The sequence below is a fragment of the Fibroporia radiculosa genome (assembly GCF_000313525.1).
Source record: "Fibroporia radiculosa TFFH 294 genomic supercontigs, scaffold584, whole genome shotgun sequence".
NCBI classification, from domain to species: Eukaryota; Fungi; Basidiomycota; class Agaricomycetes; order Polyporales; family Fibroporiaceae; genus Fibroporia; species Fibroporia radiculosa.
In genome coordinates this window covers 1-22,461 of record NW_012133223.1, presented here as the reverse complement: position 1 = coordinate 22,461, position 22,461 = coordinate 1, and the positions used below count along the sequence as shown (strand labels likewise).

The 22,461-nt window shown below is 54.5% G+C and overlaps 5 protein-coding genes across 5 annotated transcripts; 4 read left to right on the top strand and 1 right to left on the bottom strand.

Moving 5' to 3' along the window:
• Positions 1-279: 279 nt before the first annotated feature.
• On the top strand, positions 280-1,886 carry FIBRA_01295 (uncharacterized protein; the record flags this gene model as incomplete). Its single annotated transcript, XM_012323173.1, has 8 exons — positions 280-595; positions 651-808; positions 867-909; positions 969-997; positions 1,057-1,124; positions 1,183-1,439; positions 1,495-1,663; positions 1,721-1,886. 8 exons carry the CDS (start codon positions 280-282, stop codon positions 1,884-1,886), a joined length of 1,206 nt encoding a protein of 401 aa, XP_012178563.1.
• Positions 1,887-2,337: 451 nt separating this feature from the next.
• Positions 2,338-4,090, bottom strand: FIBRA_01294 (uncharacterized protein; the record flags this gene model as incomplete). Its single annotated transcript, XM_012323172.1, has 2 exons — positions 2,338-3,940; positions 3,996-4,090. The coding sequence occupies 2 exons, from the start codon at positions 4,088-4,090 to the stop codon at positions 2,338-2,340; spliced, it is 1,698 nt and encodes a 565-aa protein (XP_012178562.1).
• A 1,816-nt stretch (positions 4,091-5,906) lies between these two features.
• On the top strand, positions 5,907-6,114 carry FIBRA_01293 (uncharacterized protein; the record flags this gene model as incomplete). Its single annotated transcript, XM_012323171.1, has 2 exons — positions 5,907-5,920; positions 5,985-6,114. The coding sequence occupies 2 exons, from the start codon at positions 5,907-5,909 to the stop codon at positions 6,112-6,114; spliced, it is 144 nt and encodes a 47-aa protein (XP_012178561.1).
• Positions 6,115-9,665: 3,551 nt separating this feature from the next.
• Positions 9,666-10,970, top strand: FIBRA_01292 (uncharacterized protein; the record flags this gene model as incomplete). The annotated part of the gene is made up of 1 exon (XM_012323170.1): positions 9,666-10,970. One exon carries the CDS (start codon positions 9,666-9,668, stop codon positions 10,968-10,970), a length of 1,305 nt encoding a protein of 434 aa, XP_012178560.1.
• A 5,150-nt stretch (positions 10,971-16,120) lies between these two features.
• On the top strand, positions 16,121-21,558 carry FIBRA_01291 (uncharacterized protein; the record flags this gene model as incomplete). The annotated part of the gene is made up of 10 exons (XM_012323169.1): positions 16,121-17,204; positions 17,258-18,949; positions 19,002-19,377; positions 19,479-19,550; positions 19,639-19,721; positions 19,784-19,931; positions 20,051-20,142; positions 20,307-20,526; positions 20,684-20,733; positions 20,975-21,558. 10 exons carry the CDS (start codon positions 16,121-16,123, stop codon positions 21,556-21,558), a joined length of 4,401 nt encoding a protein of 1,466 aa, XP_012178559.1.
• Positions 21,559-22,461: the final 903 nt, after the last annotated feature.

Genomic DNA, 22,461 nt, shown 5'->3' with positions numbered 1-22,461 from the left:
CAGTGTTTGCATGATCCCGTCCGGTGCATATCTTCTTGCAGAGAGATCCTAAGCATGCTAAATAAAGTCAGGCTCCATGTATTGCTCAGTGGCCAGATGTTGCCCGTGTTCGGGGAATGATTCGAATCCTCGGTGTTTCAGCTCAGCCTCGGTCATTCGGAATTCCCTTGCCCGATCACCATGCCGTCGCGAGCAGTGGACCTGCGAACGTCATATACATAAATCACAAACGACTCCGGCTCTTCACGTCGAACCTACTTCCGCTTTGCCCAACTTGCAATGTCTGAATCTCCTTTCACGCTGGCCGTTCCAGACACAGAGCTCGAATTTCTGCGCAAGAAGCTCGAACTCACTCGCTTCCCTGACGAACTCGATGGAGCTGAATGGAAGTACGGACCACCGCTGGAAGATATGCGGCGGCTTGTGGCGCGGTGGAAGGATGGCTACGACTGGCGCAAAGCTGAGGCGGAAATCAACAAGATTCCCCAATTCACACGGGATATTGAAGTGGATGGCTTTGGAAGTCTGAACATTCACTATGTTCATCAACAGAGTCGGGTGACTGGCGCTGTGCCATTATTATTCATTCACGGATGTAAGTTCTACATACTTCTGGCTCGGAATTAACTGGATATATTGCTCGTTTCAAGGGCCCGGCCATTTCATGGAGGTGTCCAAATTGCTGCCACTCCTGCCAGAGACGTCTCCGGAACATCCTAGCTTCCATGTTGTAGCTCTCAGCTTGCCAGGATTTGGTTTCTCCGAGGCAGCAAAGAAAACTGGGTTTGGCATTTACCAGTATGCTGAAGTAATTCATCTTCTTGCAATGATCAAAACATACGACGAGTGACACTTACCGTTCGTAGGTCGCCAACAAATTGATGGTTGCATTGGGTTATCATGAATATGGTCAGTCTGGCCTTGATTGCTCCCGAAAGTGAGACTGATAATTCGATGATCTCGTTTAGTAATCCAAGCAGGCGACTGGGGTTACGGTGTAAGCCTCTTTCTAAGTTCATGCTGCGCGCCTTGTTCCTGAGTTACCCGTGTCGCAAGATTACCAAAATCATGGCTCACAAATATGGTCATAAGTACGTGAAGGCGTGGCATACTAATTTCCCGACGTGAGTTCGCGGATAAGGATAGTGCGCAAGGGATTTCATTTTTCTGACATTGCGGCAGGACTGGCCCTCCAACTTTCACGTCAGACCCGGGACGTTATTTGGCATCACTTGTGTCACCCTACACTGCTGAGGAGAATGCCAGTCTGGAACGTACGAAATATTTCTGGGAAAAGAGAAGCGGATATTTCAGAATACAGCAACACACTCCGCAAACACTGGGCTACAGCATTGCGGATTCGCCCGCCGGTTTACTTGGGTGGATCTACGAGAAGATCATACTTGCTAGTGATTCGTACCCTTGGGATGACGACGAAAGTGCGCGAGCTCACCTCCAGTATGCCTTGGCTGACACGTTACACCATGTCCTCAGTATTGACGTGGATCTCCATTTACTGGTTCTCTCGTGCTGGCCCTACTGCATCTGTGCGGATTTACTATGAAGCGACCACTGAAATTGATCCTTTCCATGAAAACATTTGGAGCTCCATCCCCCTTGGATTCTCGTTCTTTCCCAAGGAGATTGCCAAGGTACCTAGACTGTAAGTACAGAACGTTCGCGTCACTACTATATACATGACGTGATTCATGAATTTCAGTTGGTCCCGAGGTATTGGGAACGTGGTTTTTGAGGCCGAACACGAGAGCGGCGGGCATTTCGCTGCTCATGAAAAGCCCGCCGAGCTCGTGGGCGACCTCCGAAAAATGTTCGGCAAGGGAGGGCCTGCGTACGGCGTCGTCAAAGGAAAGGACGGCTACGCGTAAGACCCGCTCTGAATGCTCTCTGGCTCTGCGGTGACGCCTCGCGTTTCTTTAGAAGCCTTGTTAAAACAAAGCTCTGATAACCGGCAAGCGGTCTGACTTGCGCCGAGTGGGCTTGTTTATACCTTTTCATACACTTACGAGAATTTTGGGACAACTGTTACACACTACGCTGTATTTGCTACGATGTCAATCCCCATTCCCATTTACTGTGAGGCGCGTTGCTCAAAGTCGGATTCAGCTGGAACAAACTATTCGAGCCTGTTCAAAGTCAGCGGTGTGATGCAAGGATGTCTTTCACCTGCATATGCAAATCACACCGTTCATCGTTATAATTCTCAATCCTCTCAATTAACTAAGACGTGCATGTACGAATACAATATCTGGGTATATACAAGGGTCCATTATTAAGGTCCGGTTACCTCACTCTGACACAAGAAATCCCACAAGCAAACTAGACAGCCCCATCCCAGTACTCTACACAAGGTGGCCCCAAAGGATTACCATCGAGAGCTTCGAAGCGTAGGTTGTCCATGAAATCGAGAGCGCGTTGTCCACCGATTTTGAGAGTGTCCGTGTTCCAGTGTATAATAGCAGGGTCCGTCAAAGGCGAGACCATAGAGCATTGCAATCCATGCAACCGGTATCCACGCTTCGCACGGCCGATAGCGATGCCCACGGCCCACCAAGGCTTTTGGGATGATGCGAATTTACCAACGAACCGCAGCGACTGAAGGCAGGGAAGAGGAACGACTTTCTCGGAGCCAAGGCACGCGCGCCAGAACTTGCGACCTTGTCTTTGGCTAATCCCGATCGTGCAGTTGGTCGCGGCATTCGTGGAAAGAAGAATAAACAGTATCAGCTCCGGCTGTAGTGGCGCCAGGGTGTCAACGTGGATTGTAAGATCACGGACGGCACCTAGACTAAGGACATTGAGAAGACGCATGATGAACATGTCGGCCAAATGTCGACAGTCCTTGTCCTCGGGGTGGAAGTCAAAGCCGATATCAACAGTGACAGACCGCGTTGAATCAGACGATTTGAACGAGAACCGATCGTCTAGCACCCAAATGGACAATGCGGTAGGTTCGCGTGATCGTTGCAGGAAACCTGCCTCTGGAGAGAGCTGGGAAATTGTCTCCCATGCCGTCGTGAATCCCCGGATTCGCGAGATCTGCACGGTAGCGCTTTCCAGTAGTTGGAGACGTTCAAGGACAACAGAAACGATGATGGAATGGCATTCGCGGAGTATCAGGGACCGTAAACAGGGCATCTCGATGCTACGAGAGGTGGACTCCAAAGTTGATCCAGGGTAGCCTGCCCTTTCTAAAATCATCTCCTCCAGCTTCGGACTTTCCTGTAGGAACTCTAGAAAATGATCTAAATCCTGTGATCCGTATCCACACCAATCCCGAACATAGAGGTGTGTCAGATTGGGGAATCGGTTGGAAGGCCATGGAGCGTGACGATTGAGGGAAAGCCGCTGTAAATGCAACGCCTGTGATTGAAACAATACTGATCGAAAGTCGCCACGAGTTGGAACTTCTAGGCATAGACGCTCTAGTGATGGAGCTGGGGAGTCGAGCAAGTCGAGGTGTTCCTGCAACATCGGATTGATGATAGTGTGGAGACATTGAATCCTAGGCATGACGCCAGCAAGACACGACCAGAGACGCGATCCACCATACAGGCTCACGCGTAGCGGCACGACGCCCGTCCTTGCCAGCTTGTGTTCAAGAACCTCGCGAGACGAAGCTTCGTAGACAATGAGATTCGCCCACAGGGTAGGACAGTTGAGAGCGGCGTCCATCCAGAGCCGACATACTGCCAATAGTGTGTATAGTCGGTGATCCAGATAACTGTCTGGAAAATATGGGTCTTCATCGTGTTCGTCTTTTGGAGCAGCGAGGACTGCAGAAAATATGGCGCAGAGCACCTCTGGAGGCAAGCGATTGATCGCACACAATGAATTGTGGACAGTTTGGACGTTTGCAATTGTCTCAAAGAGACCTCCAACGACTTGGTCCAGAAGGGCGATGGCGGCATGTCTGCGAGGGCTAGAAGTACGATGAGTCGATGTTCGACATCTCGTTCGCCACAATTGGGGCCTACCTATCACGGTCCACCGAGCTGGTGCGGAGATTCCGCGTCTCCACGAGTAGCTGTGCCATCAAGACCTCTACCGTACGTGCACTCAGAAGAGACATCGCGAGTGCTGCAATGAGTCAAGCAAGGAGAACGTGGATAGAAAAGGTGAGATGCGGGAGTGGGTCAGAGTAAAATGGGTGGGGGTGTATTGGTAGGAGTGCTTTTATACCAATGTGGCGTATTGTGTCGGAGTAGCATGGCCTTTGTAGCGTTGCCACATACCTGAATCTAGTTCCTTGGGCTGACCTTTGTTCTTCCTCACGATTGTGGCGCTGAGAATGTCTCGACACCGGAAACTTCACCAGCCTGGCTGTGCTACCACCCATTATAGCGGTCCCCAAGCCCAGTCATAGAATGCAAGTATAGGAGATGGTGGTATATGCATTCCATGAAAAGTTTACTGCACGCGTCCACTCTTCGTCGTCTGGAGGGAGTCGGATGCACAAGAATAGCACTAAAAGTTGACTAAAAGTATTGTAAGGCAACAAGAGCGACGACCGCTTGTGGCTGAGCGCTTCAGCGGATCGGCATTCGCCGCAAGGCGGGTCTACGTAGTAAACATTATTGTTGATCATTACGACTTTACTTAGCCACAGGTGCAGAATGAGTAAGAATAGTGCGTATAGTGGTGATCAAATAGATATATTGACGGGAGAGATCATCAAATACAGTACAAAAGCCTGTGCAGGTCATACTCGTTGGTTAAGAGACTTTGACGCTAACACAAATCAAAAGGCTAATAAACAGCAGGACCTCCAGTGTTTCCAGAGCGCGCGAAAGTCCAAAGGTCGAGTGTCCATATAATCCAAGACGCGCTCCTGACGGGCGCCGATCGTCAGTGTGCCTTTCGCCCAATGACTCTGGATGACACAGTTTCTCGCGCGGTCAACTGATTCGCCGGCAAAGGCAGCGAGAGGCAGAGTCGGAAATTTGAGTCTCGCCCGCGTAATCACGGTCACATGCCTCTTCTGCGACTTGCTCCACTGGCGAGGTCGCGTCGTTTCGACTTGTGTTCGAAGTTGCGAAATTGTAAACAGGGGCAGTGGATTGCGCAAGCCTGATCAATGCATCCTAGGCGCCTGACTACTATTCGGTGGAAGTCCAGCGCATCGAAATGCCCCGACTTGCGTACAGGCTGTAAAAACGGGTTCATTCGCTTAGTCACTGGGGTTGCGAGGAGAGACGCCAAATGTCGAACAGCCTGCGACTCAAGACACACAACATACTCCAAGTAAGTTCTGACCAAGCTTCAGACACCCGAGTCTCCCTTTCGTCCTAGTATACTGAGCCCCTACTGCAAGCCCACTATCATCATCTCTATCAGACAGAACGCCATTCACATTTCCGTCCCGGACACGGACATCGAACTCTTGTGCAAGAGGTTCGCACTCGTGCGGCTGCCGGACAAACTTGACAAGGCGGAATAGGACTACTCGCGCCACTAAAGGTCGAGTGTGCTGTGGCGCCGAGGTGCGCTGACGAGCGTGCAGGGCTGGGTTATTTTCTGGAAGTGTGGAAGGTCACGGTGTTGTTGTTGCTGACCGCCGCATCCCCCGACCATCATATTTTCCATGTCGGTGTGTTGAGCTTGCCTGGATTCTGCCTCTTGGAGGCATCGAGGAAGAGGGTTTTTGCGCGGGTGGGGCACAGGCTGACGCTTGCACCTGAGTATGTAGAATAAGGTGAACGTTCATGCCGTTTTCGGCACCCGCCGACAGACTGAGTGTGGACACATATACTCAGGGTGACGGTTGGTGTCGCTTTGTGAGCAACCCTGCATAACAGGGCGTGCCTTATTTTGGCCCGTTACAGCTGCATTCAAATTACTCATCATCACATCTTCGCATTACAGCCCAAACAACCTCAAGGCGCAGCATGCCACTAACTATGTGCGTTATTCGCGTGCTCACATCCTTGCGGCCACTTGTTTTCTGACACTTGCATGATTGCTAGCATCGGAGCGCCCAGTTTCTTCACGGATCCCGTCGAGTTCCTCGGATTTCTCGGCTCTTTCGTCGTCCCCTGGTCTGCAAAAGATCCAGGATGGGGTCGCACATACGATGTGGTTCCAGAAGAAGAGTGATGGATATCTCAAGCAGCAGTCCACGCAGCCGCAGACGCTGGATACAGCCTCGCAGACTCGCCGTTTGGTGTGCTCGCGTAAATGTACCAGAAGTTCGTTGTGTGGACGGACGAGTACCCTGACAGGACGACGAAGGTGTGACATGTATCCGTTATAGCGCAATCTAGTGCGGGCACGACCTATGCTTTAGCAGATAATTTCAATCTGGATTTTGGTCTGCTGGTTCTCCCGTGTGAGTCCTGCGGCGGCGGCCAGGATATACTACGAGATATCTAAGGGGGGGGGCAAGATGAAGGCCGTGTACTGGCCAGAGTGAACTCGGTCCTCATGGGAGTCTCGTTCTTTCTGAAGGAGGTGGACATCGTCCCGAAGCTGTGAGTCTGCCTCTGATAAGTGTATGTATGTCTGGCTTTCATGCTCGCTACAGGTGGATGCGTGGAATTGAAGAAATCACGGTCTTCGAGTGGACCATGTGGCCGGGGGACACTTTGCTGCACACGAGAAACTGACGGAGCTTGTAGCTGACGTGCGGAAGAAATTTTGTAGGGGCAGTGTGTCGTTCCGGAAAGGAGTAGATATGCGTAGACACACGTACTTGACATCATTTTGCGGCTCAGAGTCACGTCCAATTTCGATGCTTGTATGACTGATCCGTGCGCAGAATATCCTCGTCAAATTTGTGATACATACGTCTGATACATGCGCATGATTCTCGCGAGTGACAGCAGTGTAGGCGAAGACTTATCGTCCTTCCGTCGATACGCATTCTCGGTAAACGCGACGGTAGTAGGGGTGGCAACTGATGATGCAGTATAATGTGAGTGTCTCGCCTGCACTTTGCTGTATTGTCTACGAATTTCGCAGTGCGATAAGTGGCAGTCTGTTTCTCGTCGATATGACTACAGAGAAACACGATTCATGAAATCCCACAGTCTATGAACCGAGCCTATATACAAAGTCTACAAAGTACGCCGTCGCACTCAAAAAACATTCCTCACGCTGCGGTTTTGAGATCCCAGCGACAAGATTGATAGATATGAATAGTGCATGAGTTTCCTGTCTTCTAAGGTGTGAAGGTAACCACCGGTGCGGTGCATCATTTTAAGATGGCCTCGTGTACTCCCGCACTGCTCGACTTCCCTAAGATGCTTCCAAGGCGAACCGGGGGAAGGTTGGTTGGTGCGTCGGTGCGCTGAAGTTTTGCCCATTTATGGATTGCCGCACCTGGGATGGGACTTCTACGGCCCAATTAATCCCCCAAGACTTCTTACCTGGACTCTCGGTGGCGTAGATGCTGATTGCGCTGTCAGCCGCTTGCTTCCGAGTTCTGACTTCTGAGCAGGCCTACCGCAAGGGGAGCACGTGAGTGTCTCTCCCCACGGCGAATGTAACATGCTCGTCCTCGAGGCTGTGCCGCTGCAGCAGCTATTGCCCTGGCGTCTGGTCTTCTCATTCTGCTAGATCCTTTCTATGAGATTGCACGCATACAAGGCGGCGAACACCAGCACGCTAGTGGGGTTGCTCGGCACAATGCACGCAGGTATATCACTGGCTATTCATATGCGCGCGGTCGGAACCCAGACTGATCTTTCAGATCTGGAACGCGGGGGATATTGAATCCCTGGAAGGTATGGTGCAGGCACCAGACGGACGACGGGGTTCCTAAGCGGCCCAGATTGAACAAATGTACTAGGTGGCATCGCATAGGGGGCTTCTGTGAATTGGCGGGAGTGCGCTGGGCGAACACCGGTGGCGGTGATGCGATCGCCGCGACAGTGCCGATGCGTGCGTCGTTGCGGAGCATTGGGCGAAGTAGGCCGGGGGCAGGCCTGATTGTGGCAGGGTGCATACCGAACAATTTGAGTGATGAATTAAGACATGATGATACGCGCGAGACGGCGTGCATCCTGTGGCAAATGTGGGACGGCGACTCACATATATCTTCACAAGTCGAGGCTAGTCCGGACAAGCCACCGGGTGGACGTACTGACGTTTGTTCTTGTTCTCCACGACGCCGGGTGTCAAGCAGCATGAGTAGCAAGACAGCCATGCTCCCAACGGTCCGCCGCGCACTCTGCGTGCATCCCAAATGCTGGCGGCGAATAACAAGTCGTATGGAAAGCACTGTTCTACAGGGGGAGGTACGCGGTTATTCGGGTCGTCAAAATAAAGTCACGCACTATGCGAGATTGGTGGACTGACAGATCTAGCAGAGGTAGATCTCAGGGAATCATGCGAGAGAGGCGCGCATCACGATGCTGCTCCACATTCCTCGACGAATTCGTGGTCTGCGGTGACCATCCCACAGTGAAGCATGCCTTCCTGTGCAGGCCCGCGACGTCAGAGAGAGTTGGGCATCGCGAGCAGCCCGGGGTAGCAGAGCGGATGAGGAGGAGATAGAGTGCTCGCTGGTGCGGTCCGTGTCCGGACGAAGCGAGCAAGGGCGCGCGGTCGCTGAGCGCGGCTTTGGAACTGGTCTGACGCACGGAGCAATGCTGTCACCGCCGAGGTCGACGGTCTCAATGTGCGTCTCGAGATATCCCTGTCCGACGCGGAGTGCAACACCAACGGCGACTGGTTGTAGCGCCCGTGAGCTCTCGGCACGTGATCCACAAATTGGCCCTGTGGGGTAGGCGCCCATGAATATTAACCGCACCTTGCGTGTCTATAAATTCACGCCACTCGGACGACCTGCTCTCCTCAAACTTTCACTCGTGTGCCGCGGCTTTCCCTGTGCTCATCGGCGAGGATCATCTCTCTCTTTGAGCTAGGCTGAGCCGAGTTCAGAATTCCATCACCTTCCCGCAGTGACACCACGCCGCATTGTTCCGTCCTTCTGTCGACCACTGCCAGGCGCGCATCACCAACGAGGGAATTCATCATAAAAACCTCTTGCCCATCCTCTGGCTCGTTCACCTACCCTCACCAGCGTCCCCCGTCAGCCGCGAGCATTGTGTTCGCCAGCTTGTGAAAGGCTAAATCATTGCTAGTCAGCCAGGGCCCAGTCAGCCTCGGCCATTCCGTAGGAAACTCCGGAGGTCTGTGCGCAAGGTCATAGCGACACCGAAGACCCGTAGACAACAGACCTGCCACCCGTTCCTTCACTCAGATATAGCTGTAGAGGCCTAAACAACAGAGAGCCACCCTTGTTCCCAGGGATACCTCTCTTTTGTTAGTCTTGTTCTCGGCTCCTCTGTTCACGAGTTTAATTGTGTCAGACCTTGTTTTTCCAGTACGTGCGCATATATGTAGCGTTCAGCCTTTTCTTTCGTTCACCCTATTCTGACGTCTTCCCTCTCTCGTAACAGAGTACAAGTCTACCTGGTATTCGTTTTCCAAGGGTGCGTGCGCATATGGATGTACGTCCTTGGATAGTCCTCTTACGTATCGTATAGGTCTCCAAAACCCAGTCACCGGTTGCGTGCTGAAGCCACTGTCTAGAGCGTTGTGCTACAAACAATTGGATCTTCAGTACGTGTACATATATATAGGCCCTCGAAGCTGAGCTCAAAGGGTTTTGACCAGGGTGTCCGATTTGTTTACTGCCGACCATGAGCACAAACTCTATTCCGTTCCTCTTGCGCACCCACACCTCCGAAAACTTGCACAATAGCCACATGTTAGCCAAGCACCCATCTAAGCATTTGCCGTTTCAAAATGTGCCTTGCGAACCAAGTCGAGAGCCCTCTCTTCCCATTGCGATTCCACGCCGCAAGACTGCTCGGCCACCGCCTCGCTCACCTCTTCGCCGTCCTACCTCTCCGGATCTCGTGTTCAACCTAGAGTTTTCGGTTTCTCCTTGCTCGTTTCAGGGCGCAGGGCACATTCTCGCGGGCATGACTCCCCGGGCAAGGGCTGAAGAATGGATGCCTTCGTTCTTGCACCAACGTGGGCGCGCCAATCTCCTGCTTGCGCATCAGTGTCATCAGCAACAGCGGGTCATGTTCAAAAATGCGAGGCGCGCGCGCAGCCCTGCGGTGCCACAGCACGTCTTGTTCAACGAAAAGTCAGCGTTGACACTGGATGCTCAGGAGCGCGAGGAAATGGCGAACATTGTGGCCGATGTTGATGTCACTGACGAGTCTTCGGCGTCGGCATCGTCTTCGCAGATGTCGTCCGTCGTCTTCACCGCGCCCTCTTATGACATACCTGGCACTGGTCTTGCCCATGGTGACCGATACGAAGACGAGAACGACAATCCTTCGCTGATCTCCGCGTTTCAACAGTCCTTGACGTCGACTTCGGGTTCAGCGTCGGAGCCACGGTCTGCTCTGACTGCAATCATGGCCTCCCAGCCTATCTGCGCGCCGGTCGCCGTCCAACAGCCGTCGCCCGTCTCTCCACCCTGCCCTCGACCATATCCGTTCCCTCGACGTCGCATGTTGCCCATGTCGACCATCTTTCCAGCTGGTGCTGGCCACCGCAAAGACCGGGCGCGCGCGAACGCGCAGCTCCTGCGCACGCCTGCAGCACCGGTCGTCTCTCTAGACGTCGCGCAGGTCCGGTGCGTGGGACCGCGTGCGTACTCGCGCGGGCGGGCATCGCCCTACCCCGGCCTGGGCCTGCGCACTCGGCGCAGCTCGAGCACGGGGTCGCGCCCGACAGTGTTGAGTACCGGGCGCACGCTCGCGACGTGCGGCCCGGGGTCATCTCTCGTGCTGAGTAATGAAGATATCGAGCATACGCTGGAAAAGGTCGACATGGAGGGCCTCGAGCAGGAGAAAGTGGCAGTCGAGGACAGGCTAGAGCAGAAGGAGAGAGAAGTAGAGCGAGGGAGGACGCGGGGCCGGTCCAGAGGCCGCGGTATGGGTATTGGTATTGGGGCTGCCGTAAGACCAGCCCAAGGACATATGTGAGGTGTCCAAGTGAGTGTATACTATGCTGTATCTGGTCTGGTTCTGGTGTATACTGACGGGTGACTAGAAAATCATCTAGGGCGCGATTGGGAGAGTCGGAAGCGGCGGCCACTCTAACGTGTACTGTCTCCGACTAGACCCCTCTCGGAAGACTACACTCCTGTGACTGCGCTGGTCCGTTCGTTCTTAGATCTTTCCGCATTCGCAAGTTCTATGCCGACGGAAACATCATGCATGTTTATATTCCCTATGTTTCATTCCTCTATGGCTCGGTTTCATCCATGTTCACGTCTCCATCCTCACTGCAAGCACGGACCTCACGCATTTTCCGTACATATTACATACATCCACCCACCATCGACAATTATACATATCCGCATCGCATTCGCATTGGCATCGTCTCGTTCGCACTGGGATTCTTCGCATTCGCAATCTTTCTCGCCTGGCATCACCATCATAGATTTCCAGCCCTATCCTACTACCAAAATTCTAGTACTAGAAGATTCCCTGTCATATGAAGCCTCTTCATTTCCCGTATCGATTACGAGTTCAGGCATCTTATCATTCGTAATCTCCCACCTCAGCAACTCCCTTCACATTTCTCTCATGATGCATGCATCTTTGACCATATTCTTGTTCACCGCCCCTATCGTCTTCTGTTCGTTCACTATTCTTCTTTCTACTCCGACATAGGCTCGAACTAATTCCATCACCCATCTCGCATATAGATTCGTGGTCCGCATCGCATAAAATCATTCGCATGTCATTTGTCTGTTCCGTTGCTGTCCATTTCCACGTTCGTCGCGCACTTCGTTATGTGTACACAGATTCCGTCCGTCGTCGTATTTCGAGTAACCCAAAAATTATAGTAGTGATTTTGTCTGCTAATCCTTCGCTCTCGTATGCGCGTACGACCTTGGTCACGGTGCCTTTCCTTCAATCCCTCCACTCCTAGATCTGGGGTCTTCGGGCCCCTTTTCACTGATTGTTGTGTTGTTCTCGTCTGATCGTCACTCTACTTCGTAGCTACAAAATCAGTATGTAGTCGCTTCGTGTTTGACAACAAGCATGTGATAGCATAGCCTTGATGTATGCAGTGTGAGTTCCAGCCTTGGAAGATGGCACTAAGTAATGGATGAGAGGGGGCCCGGGAGGGTGGCCACGGCGCTGGGGCAACCTAAGCTACCCCTGTACAGGATATATCTCGCAGATGGAAGGAAGATGGATGGGCCGTCGAATCTGCTAAAGCGCCACAAATTCCACAGCATCACGAGAAGAACACAGTCCTTTAAGTATACCTCGGAAAGGGTGTAATTTCAAGCCGCATCCAGAAAGGCTTGCCGGTCACATGAAGGCCCAGGTTGAACGGGTGCAGAGCAGCGCGGCTTGGCAGCTGGCCGAGGGACTCGGCGAGGAAAAACATCTTGCGCCGCCTTCCAAAGTTCCATACCAGTCGGGCGTGATCGGTCGGGCGGGGTGCCCCGCCTGGTGGCGAACCCGTCAGAAACTAAGCATATTGCCTTCAGCGTGGGATACCAGGGCGAGTGGTTTGTTGAACAATGTGGGGCCTAGAAAATGTGGGCGGCGTAGCAGTGGGAGCGGTGTCCATGCCGTTGATGCCTCTGGTTCATACGCGTGGACCAGTTGCAGCATGCGCATCATGGGTCGTACTGTGGAGAATGTTCCAATCCACAAGGCCAACCACACATGTGGGCTGTTTATGCAGGGAGAGGACCGCCTGCCATGCGGACGCACCAGTGCATCTGAGATGGGACAGAATCCATCTACGCTTGAATTGGCTCCACGGCTTCCCTGTGCGAAGTTGCCGGCAATGTATTAATCCTTCGCAAATGATGATATCGGTCAGCGTCTCGTGCGGCACGAAATGGTGAAGGATTTGACCAAATCTGTTCACTCCTTTCAGCTCAGACGATTTATTCATAATTTGTGGTCGCACCGGAACTGACATGAACAGAGCAATCTCACTTGGAAGCACCGGCTTTCGCTTCATCATGAGCCCTTGTTCCAGCGTGCGGTAATTTGTCACTATTGGAGATATGAGATAAAACTTGGAGTTATCTCGGTCGCCAATATGGCCTAAATAGACACATTGTCAGTCTCTGTGCTGGCCCATAATTTTCGACAGCTGGCGCCTGTCTGTCAGGGGTGGTACCGGTCCAGGGTCGCACTGGGCGGCGAAACAACACTCGATGACGAGCGCGCAAGTAGAGAAAATTTCTGCCACGCCCGCAGGCTCGTTACCGACGCCTATGCTGGCAACAGCAGCGCACACAAAATACTTTGTGTTTCGCACTACTCGTGTCAGCAACAGGCTTGAGCGACTAAAAATTGCGTACTTACTGGGAGGCCGACGGCGCGAACCGGTGCTTGAATTTCATCTTCGTTGTAACACGTATAATACATTGATTCAACATTGACTGGTCCCGTCGACCGGCTAGGTTATCAGCGATGTGGCCTTGTTGAAATATATCGGCTAGTTTATGCCCTAAAACAGCGGACAAAGATGGAATTCAGCGAGAGAAAACTTACCCCATTATGATCATATGCCGATACAATTAGGCATAGTGCTGCGCTTGTTCTACAAATATGGTCCAATTATGAGGCATGTCTTTTTCTCTCTGAGGCTGTGTGAGTTAAGATAAACCAAATGAACACAGATTTTATGGTTGATGAACAAGGGAAATTCGAGACAAGATTCCTCGGCCAGTGGTCGATTATGCGGTAGAGCTGGAATGGCACCTAGGCAGAGACTTCGAGGGCGGCCGTGGGGACAACGTTGACAAGAACGGAGAGTTTTTGAAATCAGCCCGCTTCCCTTCGAGGAGCAGAAAACAAGTTTTCCTTCAATAAGATGCTACACCGTATGGAAAACGCCCTCGATGAGGCCCTATATCGGCAATGGACGATGGTTTGTCGTTTATGGACTGGAATGCAAAAAGGTCAGGAGGTTGGCACACATCATATCAATCAAACCCACCTGCGCGTCAAGGTGGGCTATCGAGCGCCGAGGGGGCACGTTCACGATTTTATGTAAGTTAATACAGTTTCTGGATGCTAGCGAAAACAACATCGCCTCTCACGAGTCACGGCTGAATACTACACACGAACCTGGATTACATTGTTCGGATAGTGATTGTATTGTAAAGCAGGCTTAACGTGGTTCCAAGTTATGATGCCTCTGTTCCTGTGTTCGCTTCCTCTAATCAGCTGCATCTTTCATAACATCTGTGCCTATCATCTGCCGCTTTTCATAGTCCCTCGTGTCGAGGGACGCACAAAATCGGTATTCACGAGACAAGCCGGGTTGACCTACCGCCGACTGGTCCGTGTGTAAGTAATTCTCTTCGGAAACCTTTGTCATAGAACTACTCTGCGCATATTTCTGGTCATCACGCATGTTCGTCTTTAGGAATAGCCGACAGGGGCATGGTGTCAAGGCATTCCCAAACTTGGCAGCGCGGACCTTTTCCCCCTCAGTCCGGTAGATCACCTTTACGAAGTCTTCGATGATGCAGATGAAACGGTGGAGTGAGTTACTATTGGACTGTTCGAGTTGATACTTCACATGTACTGCTGGCAATTGTTCGATCCGGAGAAATCCAACTTTGCGGCGTATACATTCCACGGTATCAGAATCTGGAATCAGTGAGCATTAGTCAATATCTGCTCTAGAGCTGATGGGCTTGCTCACCTGACTTAGTAACGCTTCAGGAATCCCTTTCTCAGGGTGCGTTGTTCGCAGTACCTAAGTCCTACTGCTGTGCGAGCCTACTGTCTCACAGTAAGATACCGCCGGGAAACACATTGTCAGCAACTGCTATAGGTTGCGTGAACGAGACTGCTAGAGTGTCGATCACCCACCAGATCCGCCGACAGACTACAGGAAGATTGCATCTGGAATGTCAGGACCCTGAAACCTGCTGCTACGATTTCTACCGGTGCGTTGTGAATGCAGCAAGACTGGAGGACTCCATCGCGCGATCCAGGTCCATGATGGGACGGGACGTTATGATAACCCCGCCGGCCGCCTAGGGATGAGTTACCGGTAGGTGGATCGGCTATAATTCCTCATGAGGAATGGATTAAAACATGGAGGCGCAGAATCAATGACTACTTGAATCACAATCTGCAGTGGGCGTCCTCGCGGGTTGATCGAGCTTTCGACAGCTGCCGCTGGAGACATTTACTCCCAAAATCAGAGATTGCTCCGCGTAAGGCGTTTAGCACTTCGCACGATGGGCTGTGTTCAACTTCATTGACATCGGGCGTTTGTCTAGGCAGCTGCCACGGACCTTTGGCACCAGTCATCTTGAATACGGCTGCATTGCCATTGAAAAATTCCGGCCGAAGTTATGGAAATTCGGCCTACGAGCGTACGCAAGTACGACGCTGCGAACCCAACTGAGGAATCCGTCCACAGAGGAAAGTATGTCAAGCCCCGCGATTGTCGCGGTGGGACACCTGTCAAGGAAAGCTCCGTGCCCCGAGCAAGTCATGTTACCAGGATCAGCGCATATTCCTATGCGCTGCGTTGTGCTTCGTCCCCAGGCCTTAGACTCGTATAGGCCCACTGAAGCACATTGCTGTGAGAGTTATACGGCAACATCGGACAGAGGGGCATCCTATCTCAAGTGAATACTATGGCCAAGTTGGCTATGGTGTTGTGTGCGCACCTGAAATGTTTGTTGTCCTCATCAATACACATTATGGTTGCTAAAACATAAGGAGTAAGCGATCAACATGGGAAATCTGGGACCTTGACGCGCGCCGGTGGCTGAAGCAATGTCACACTGCCAGCATCCACGTAGTCATGATTCGCGTATCCATACCAATTCATGCGTGCTTTATCGTCCACGGTCGATAGCCGTCAATATGGGCGGCGCATGATGTTGCTAAGCCACAGAGTCAACTACTAGTAGGCGGCTGGCTGGTGGCTGACGCGACTGAGAGATTTTGTCCTATTTGTTCCAAGCAAATAGTAAATATGGACCCACAGTTGGATCAACAACCCGCGGTCACGTGCCCTCGACGCGACCGTCGAGAACGCCGTATTGAGCGGGACGTCCGACACATCATTCCCGCTACAGTTCTCTATTGCGCCTGGACAACTCGAGCTTTCACATGAAGGGATGGACGCTGGTGCTCTAGCATTGAAGCCTGCATGGCAGACCGAAGACCTAGAGGACGAGTGGATCGATCAGGAGGAAGACGACAGTCAGGCCGAGGTCTCCTTCCATGCACCCACCACTTCTGATATTTCATTTACACAACCGTACGGCTCGGTCCTGGTGCGTAATAGCGACTTTGAGTCGGGAACACCACATCGAAGCTCAGAAGCGGGCGGAACTTTTCTGGTCAGGGACGATGTATCGCCCGCGTCGTTGCTGCCCAAGACACCCGGCCGTAACAAGCCTGTCTTTGGAAAGAGTTTCTTCAGCCCGCTTGCACTGGAAAAAATGTTCGAACCTCCCTCTCCGCCGCATGCCAGCTCTACTGCTATTCCAACCGTACAAACTTCTGCGCCACCTGTTCGTTCGCGTCTCTCACAGGTCTACGTGCCCAGTGAGGACGACACGGAGCTGGTCGGTGGTTACGCGGAGAGTGTGGGGTTTGAAGACAGGTCGCAGGATGACCTCAGTTTATCTGACGGAGGTGGGCCTGCCATAAATTGTCAGTTCACATTCGAGGTTCCTCGTCCAAGTCCATTTGACCCGATGGGATCAATTCCGAACGCACAGAGCACACCTGGTCCCCCTCGTGTAAGCTCCATTCCTCTCCATCCGCCCACAGATCCACGCCTGCGGCTCTTTCAATTTCAATACGACACGTTCACTCGCGAACACTTGTCCGCCATGGTTGATTCCATTGCTGTGAACACTCCTGGCTCCGGGGGTAGCGGTTCTGCTCCCCCGACTGAAGAGCCATCTCCCACAGGATTATCACCTGTGCGCGAGTCAAGCACCTCGCGGCTGCGCAGTGCTAAACGCATTAAGCTTAGCCCCGCCAGCGATTTCGCTGAGCGAGATGGTGGCGCTATTGTCATACGGCCAAATACTCTGCGGAAGGACTACGTCGGGGAATCGAGGTCACTTATGGAGAAGATCAGACAAGCGCGAGATTTTTCCACCATCTCGACCACCGCGAGCGCGCAATCTCCAGCGCCGGCGGAGAAATTGTCCTCACCGCAGGATCAACTGAATGTCCCCGCCGTCCGTACGTGACACCCCGTTGTCTCTGTCAGATGCTTTTTATCATTAGATTTACAGGTCGGCCGTCATTATTGGGCGCAGGCTCTCAACCAGCAACTAGGGCGTCATCGTCTAGTTGGACAGTAGCCTCATCACAGCGAGGCATATACTCCTCTCTTGGTTATCGTCAACAAGCCGCGAATTTGATGGCTCAGATCCGGAATGACATGAAAGGTTCAAAGCGACTGTTCTCGGGAGATACGGAGATGTCACATGTGACGCATGGGGAGAAGAATCATTCTGTTATGGATGAAGATGAAGAGCGCACCGCATCGTTCTCGATGCATGGGGCTGCTAGCGGAGAAATGGCGCCGATGAGCGTTCGCTCGCAGGCGCGATCTTCAAGCAGGCAGTATGGTACCGTCAGAGACAGACCAAAGTCGAGCCCTCGCCGATCACAGCGCATGCCCAGCGCCCCCCACGTAACAGAGCGAGAATTGACAGAGGATCTGTCTCAGCTGTCCATGAGCTCTGAGCGTCTTTTGGAGCAGTTTCCTGAGCCCCCTGTCGTGGTTGGGATCACAACAACAGCTGCCTCATTCGCCGCCGACACTGATCAAGCGCCTGAACTCAATCCCACCCTCCTTGTTCCTGCACCGGGAAATGGCCCTGCTTATCCATCCTCGTCCTTGCGGTCCGGCAGAAACGAGGACCTTACTCGGTTTGTTTCATCTAGTACTGCCTCCGGCACTACTCTCACCACGGGAAGTACGGCTTCATTCGTTAAGCATCCGGGGCCAAAGCAGATCACGCGCATAACTCCAGAAGATGTGCCTACTCTACCTGACAGGGTGGGGAAGATGGTGTTTGATAAGGTCATGATGAGGTGGGTTAAGGCCACGGCTCTGGCCACAGAGGTCCTCCACGAGGAGGACGAGAGGGAACCCCCCGTGGCGGTGGACGGAAATGACAGCGAAGATCCCTTCCGCGACATTGAGAGCCTGCGCGAGGACGACTCTCGTAACATTCCCATCGTGACTATCGAGCGGGCGAACGACGACGATGATGATGACGGACTGTCTATGGACGCCGAGAAAAGGAAGATAGAAGACATAGGGGACTCCGAGGTGGAGGATGAGGAGGAAGCGGAGCTTACTTCTTTCTCTTTCGACGGCCCATCGGCGGAGCTTGTTGAACTCGTTTCCCCAGAGGGCCAGGCTGAGCTAGATGATACAGATTCTGAAGAAGACGAGGAGGATACCGAGACAACGGGATTGTCCGTAGACACGGCCCTCGCGTCGGACGACTCTGAGGACAGTTACGAAATTGTAGCCCCCACTGCGAGCCCACCTGAGTTCGAGCCTGCCCTACAAGACTCTCCCCTTGTGTTTGCACCCCCATACGGGCCGACCTCCCTGAGTACCCCCAATCCACCGCCGCGGGCGTCGTTCAGCGCGACGCCGACCCCTGCGGTCCGTTCCGCCCTGAAGAGCACGAGCATCACCCCCGTGTCTGCACTGAAGGACCCGAGCAAAACAAGAAACTATACCCCAGCCAACAAGCTAGGCCATCGTCGCTCGGTGAGCTTCTCCGACGGTAGACGAGATGGGCCGATATTGGGTATTGGCAGGAACGCTCCCACTCCGGATGGCACCGAAACGGAAGGCGACAGACTCCTGGTTGGAGGGCCTAGCAAGGCATCCAGTGCCCTGGTACCTTCGGCACGTTCCAAACGGATCATAGACATGCTGGATAACCTCGGCGATGCCGGTGAGTGGCACTGTGCGTTCCAGAGTGGGACGAGGTTGAGTTGAAAAAGTAGACTTTGCGGAGGAGTCGCCCTCGAAGGCTAGTAGCTCCGGGCGCCCTGCTTCAGATGAGCTTCACCCCCTGAAACCGCGGCGGCCAAGCAGCGCTACGGTCAATGCGCGCAGCCCAAGTCGGGAGATCTCACGCCGGGTGTTCTCTCGGTCGCATTCCAGCAGGACGCCTGCGTCGACAAGCCGCCATGCAAATGCGACGTTCCTGACAGAATGCTCATTCGGTGTAGCGCACGATCGGCTTGTGCAGGTCATCACAGATGTGCAGCCTTTCGAGCCGTACTGGGAAGATCTAGCGTCCATTGACCTGTCGAAGCGCAATATCGACAGTGTGGCGCGACTGAAGGAGTTCTTGCCCCGGCTGGACTCGCTGACACTGTGAGTGCCTCACTATACCTGCATTTGACTGTGCAGACGCGGACATAGCCTCCTCGTCAATGATGACCGCCGGCAGCGCTGACATTTATTTGATCCTCCAGCAATGATAATCACTTGTCGTGGCTGAGCGGAGTTCCTGGCACAGTGCGATCGCTCTCAGTTGCGGCGAACGTGTATGTGTTTATTTCCCCCACAGGTCGCATCGCAGGCTGATTCCATTGTGGCGTAACATGTGCCGGCGAAAAAAAAAACTCTCTACAGGTTGACCGGGCTTACGTCCTTCAGTCATCTGCTCAACCTGGAGAACTTGGACATTAGCCGAAACGAGATCGAATCACTCCGCCGTACGTCTTCTTTTGCAATTTTCCCCCACAACGCGGGTGCTGATTCGAGGACGCCTCGACAGAGCTCGAATGCCTCCGGCATTTACGTGAGCTGCGCGCTGATGGGAACAAGATCGACAGCACCGATGGGTTGCAAAAGATGGACGGGCTTGTGAAGCTGAGTCTGCAAGGGAACAAAATACGCAGCCTCGATTTGCGACAGTACCGTTGGTTCGTTATTTTCATATTCTCCCCCGGGGAGCGTCGACGCAGCTGTAGGCCTCACGGTCTGCTTCGCGGACGCGCATCTGCCAATGGTCGCTTACATATGACATGTGTCACTTTGACAGGACCCGGTTAGAAATGTTGAACCTCAGCAGGAATAGGCTAGGGACGGTGGCGGGGCTTGCCACGCTCCCAGCACTGATTGCGCTCAACCTGGGTGAGTGAGTGCCTGCAGGTCGTACGTCACGCTTCTCAGCATCAGGGAGGAAGCGTGCGGTGATGTTCTCGCACACATCGCTTGATCTCGTGCGGCCCTCGGTGTCGCGCTGCGTTCTCAGAGTGCACTGCGGGCAGGCTGATGGCTGACGGATGCTCTCGCAGACCACAATGTGCTGGGCGAACTGGACCCTCAGGGGCCGATGCCCAGACTCCGGATACTCCGCGCCAGCTCGAACCGGCTGGAGGAGCTGGACGCCTCGCCCTACCCAAATCTTCGCACGCTTTACGCCGACAATAATTCCCTCGGGGCGGTCCACAAGGCGTATCGCCTGACCAAGCTGGAGAACCTAAGCCTGCGGAACCAGAACGGACGAGCTGGCCTGTGAGTGGTTCAATTACACCCATTTGTGGAGAGCGCGGCCCAGCGCAGTCCGGCTGCTGAAACACGCGCGCGCATCTCTCCATAGTTCGTTGTGCACGCCGCACGATTGGGTGTGTGGGTGATTGAGCGAGAAGACGTGCTGATGATTACCGTGCAGGTCGCTATCTATCCGCGATGTTCGCGATGTGAAACGCTTGTATCTATCTGGTATGTGCCTCACTTCCATGCCTGGTTCGCCGCCCCCCCGGCCATCTCTGTGCCTGCGTGCCTCCGTCTGCACACCCCCTGCGGCGGAGCAGAAACCTCGGAAGAATCGCAGACGCAATACGGTGGCTCAGCTATCTGCACGCGCACAGGGGAGGCACGGGGATGTGCTTGTCTGCTGCACCGCACGCCGAACGCCGAGCTGACCGCCCCCTCTGGTCCTTGTCTTTTTTCGTCTCTGCAGGGAACCCACTGCAGGCCGGGTTCATCTCGGAGCCGTGCTACAACCTCGTCTACCTGGAGCTCGCGGCGTGCCGGCTGAACGCGCTGCCCGCAGACCTCGCGCGGCTGGTCCCGAACGTGCGCGTGCTGAACCTGAACTACAACTTTCTCGCGGACGCGCGCGCGCTGGAGGGCCTCGCGCGCCTGCGCAAGCTGACGCTCATCGGCTCGCGCATCACCGCGACCAAGGGGCTCGTGCGCATGCTGCGCGGCATGCGCGACGTCGAGATGCTCGACTTCCGGTGCGTGCCTCTCCCTCTCCCTCTCCCTCTTCCCCTTTTCCTTCCCCTCCCGTTTCCGCTCCCCTCCTGCGCTTGTTCTCGCCCGCGGCCTCTGTGTGGTTTGCTTGCGTCTGGGCACGCCCGGAGCTTCCCTGCACGGCGCCCCACAAGGCCCGGCGCAGCGCAGTGCCGTGCGCGCGGATGCAGAGCGCAGAGGCTGCATGGAGGGAGGCCACCAGGTGCGCGCGCACTATGCATGGACGCACGGCGCCACGCCGCGCCGGGGCTGATTTGCCTCCGTGGCGCTCTCGGCACCGGCGCCTAAAGTGCGGGCGCGTGTCCGAAGCTCCGTCTCCGTCTCCGCCTCCGCCTCCGCTCCTGTTCCCCGCCCTCGTCCCGCCGCCGCTCGTCTCTGGGCCCGTGGCTGTGCGCTGGGCTTGAGGGCAGCGCCGACGTGGCTGTGGCTGCTCGCCGTCCCCTTGGACGCTGCTGGGCGCGGGATCTACAGGCCGCAGTGTGCGATGGTGACAGGCGCGTGCCAAGCAGGGCTGGGCCAGGCCGACCGAGGTGGCATTCCGTGGTCGTGCGCATTTGGTGCTGATGCTGAGGCTGCCTGCCTGGTGCGGCGGCGCTCTTGGCCAGTGTGTCGGATGTATCAGAGCACCGTTGGGTCGCAGTATCAGCGAATCAGGCGTCTGTCCGGCGGTGGTGCGGCGGCGGCGACGACGACTGCAGGAGCAGCGGGCCTGCCTCTGCAATGGGCCGTGTGCCTGGGTGTGCAGACTCGCATGGCGGGGCGGGCGGGACGAGCATCCCGCGCGCCGGTGCGCGGTACGGCCGCACTGCGTTCGCAGCCCTTTGTTCTCTCGCGTGATTGAATGTGCCCATCGGATCGCTGACGTGCGTTTATGTGCCTTGCCGCCCCCCCCCTCCCCCTTCCCCCTGCTTTTCTCCGCGACCCACCCCGGACGCCTCGGACACGGCATCGGACTCGGACGTGGACTCGGACTCGAACTCGGACTCGGATTCGGACTGGACGCATGCACCGCACGCTCGGACGGACGCAGGATGAATCCGTGCACGCTCGGATGGTATCTGCCGCTGCTCGTCCGGGACGTGCCCGGGGCGCTGCAGCCGGCGGACGGGGAGCGGGCGGGCGGCGCCGGGGAGGACGAGGGGGGGACACGTGGGGAGCCGCCGGCCGGGGACGGGGACGGGGGGCGGCGGG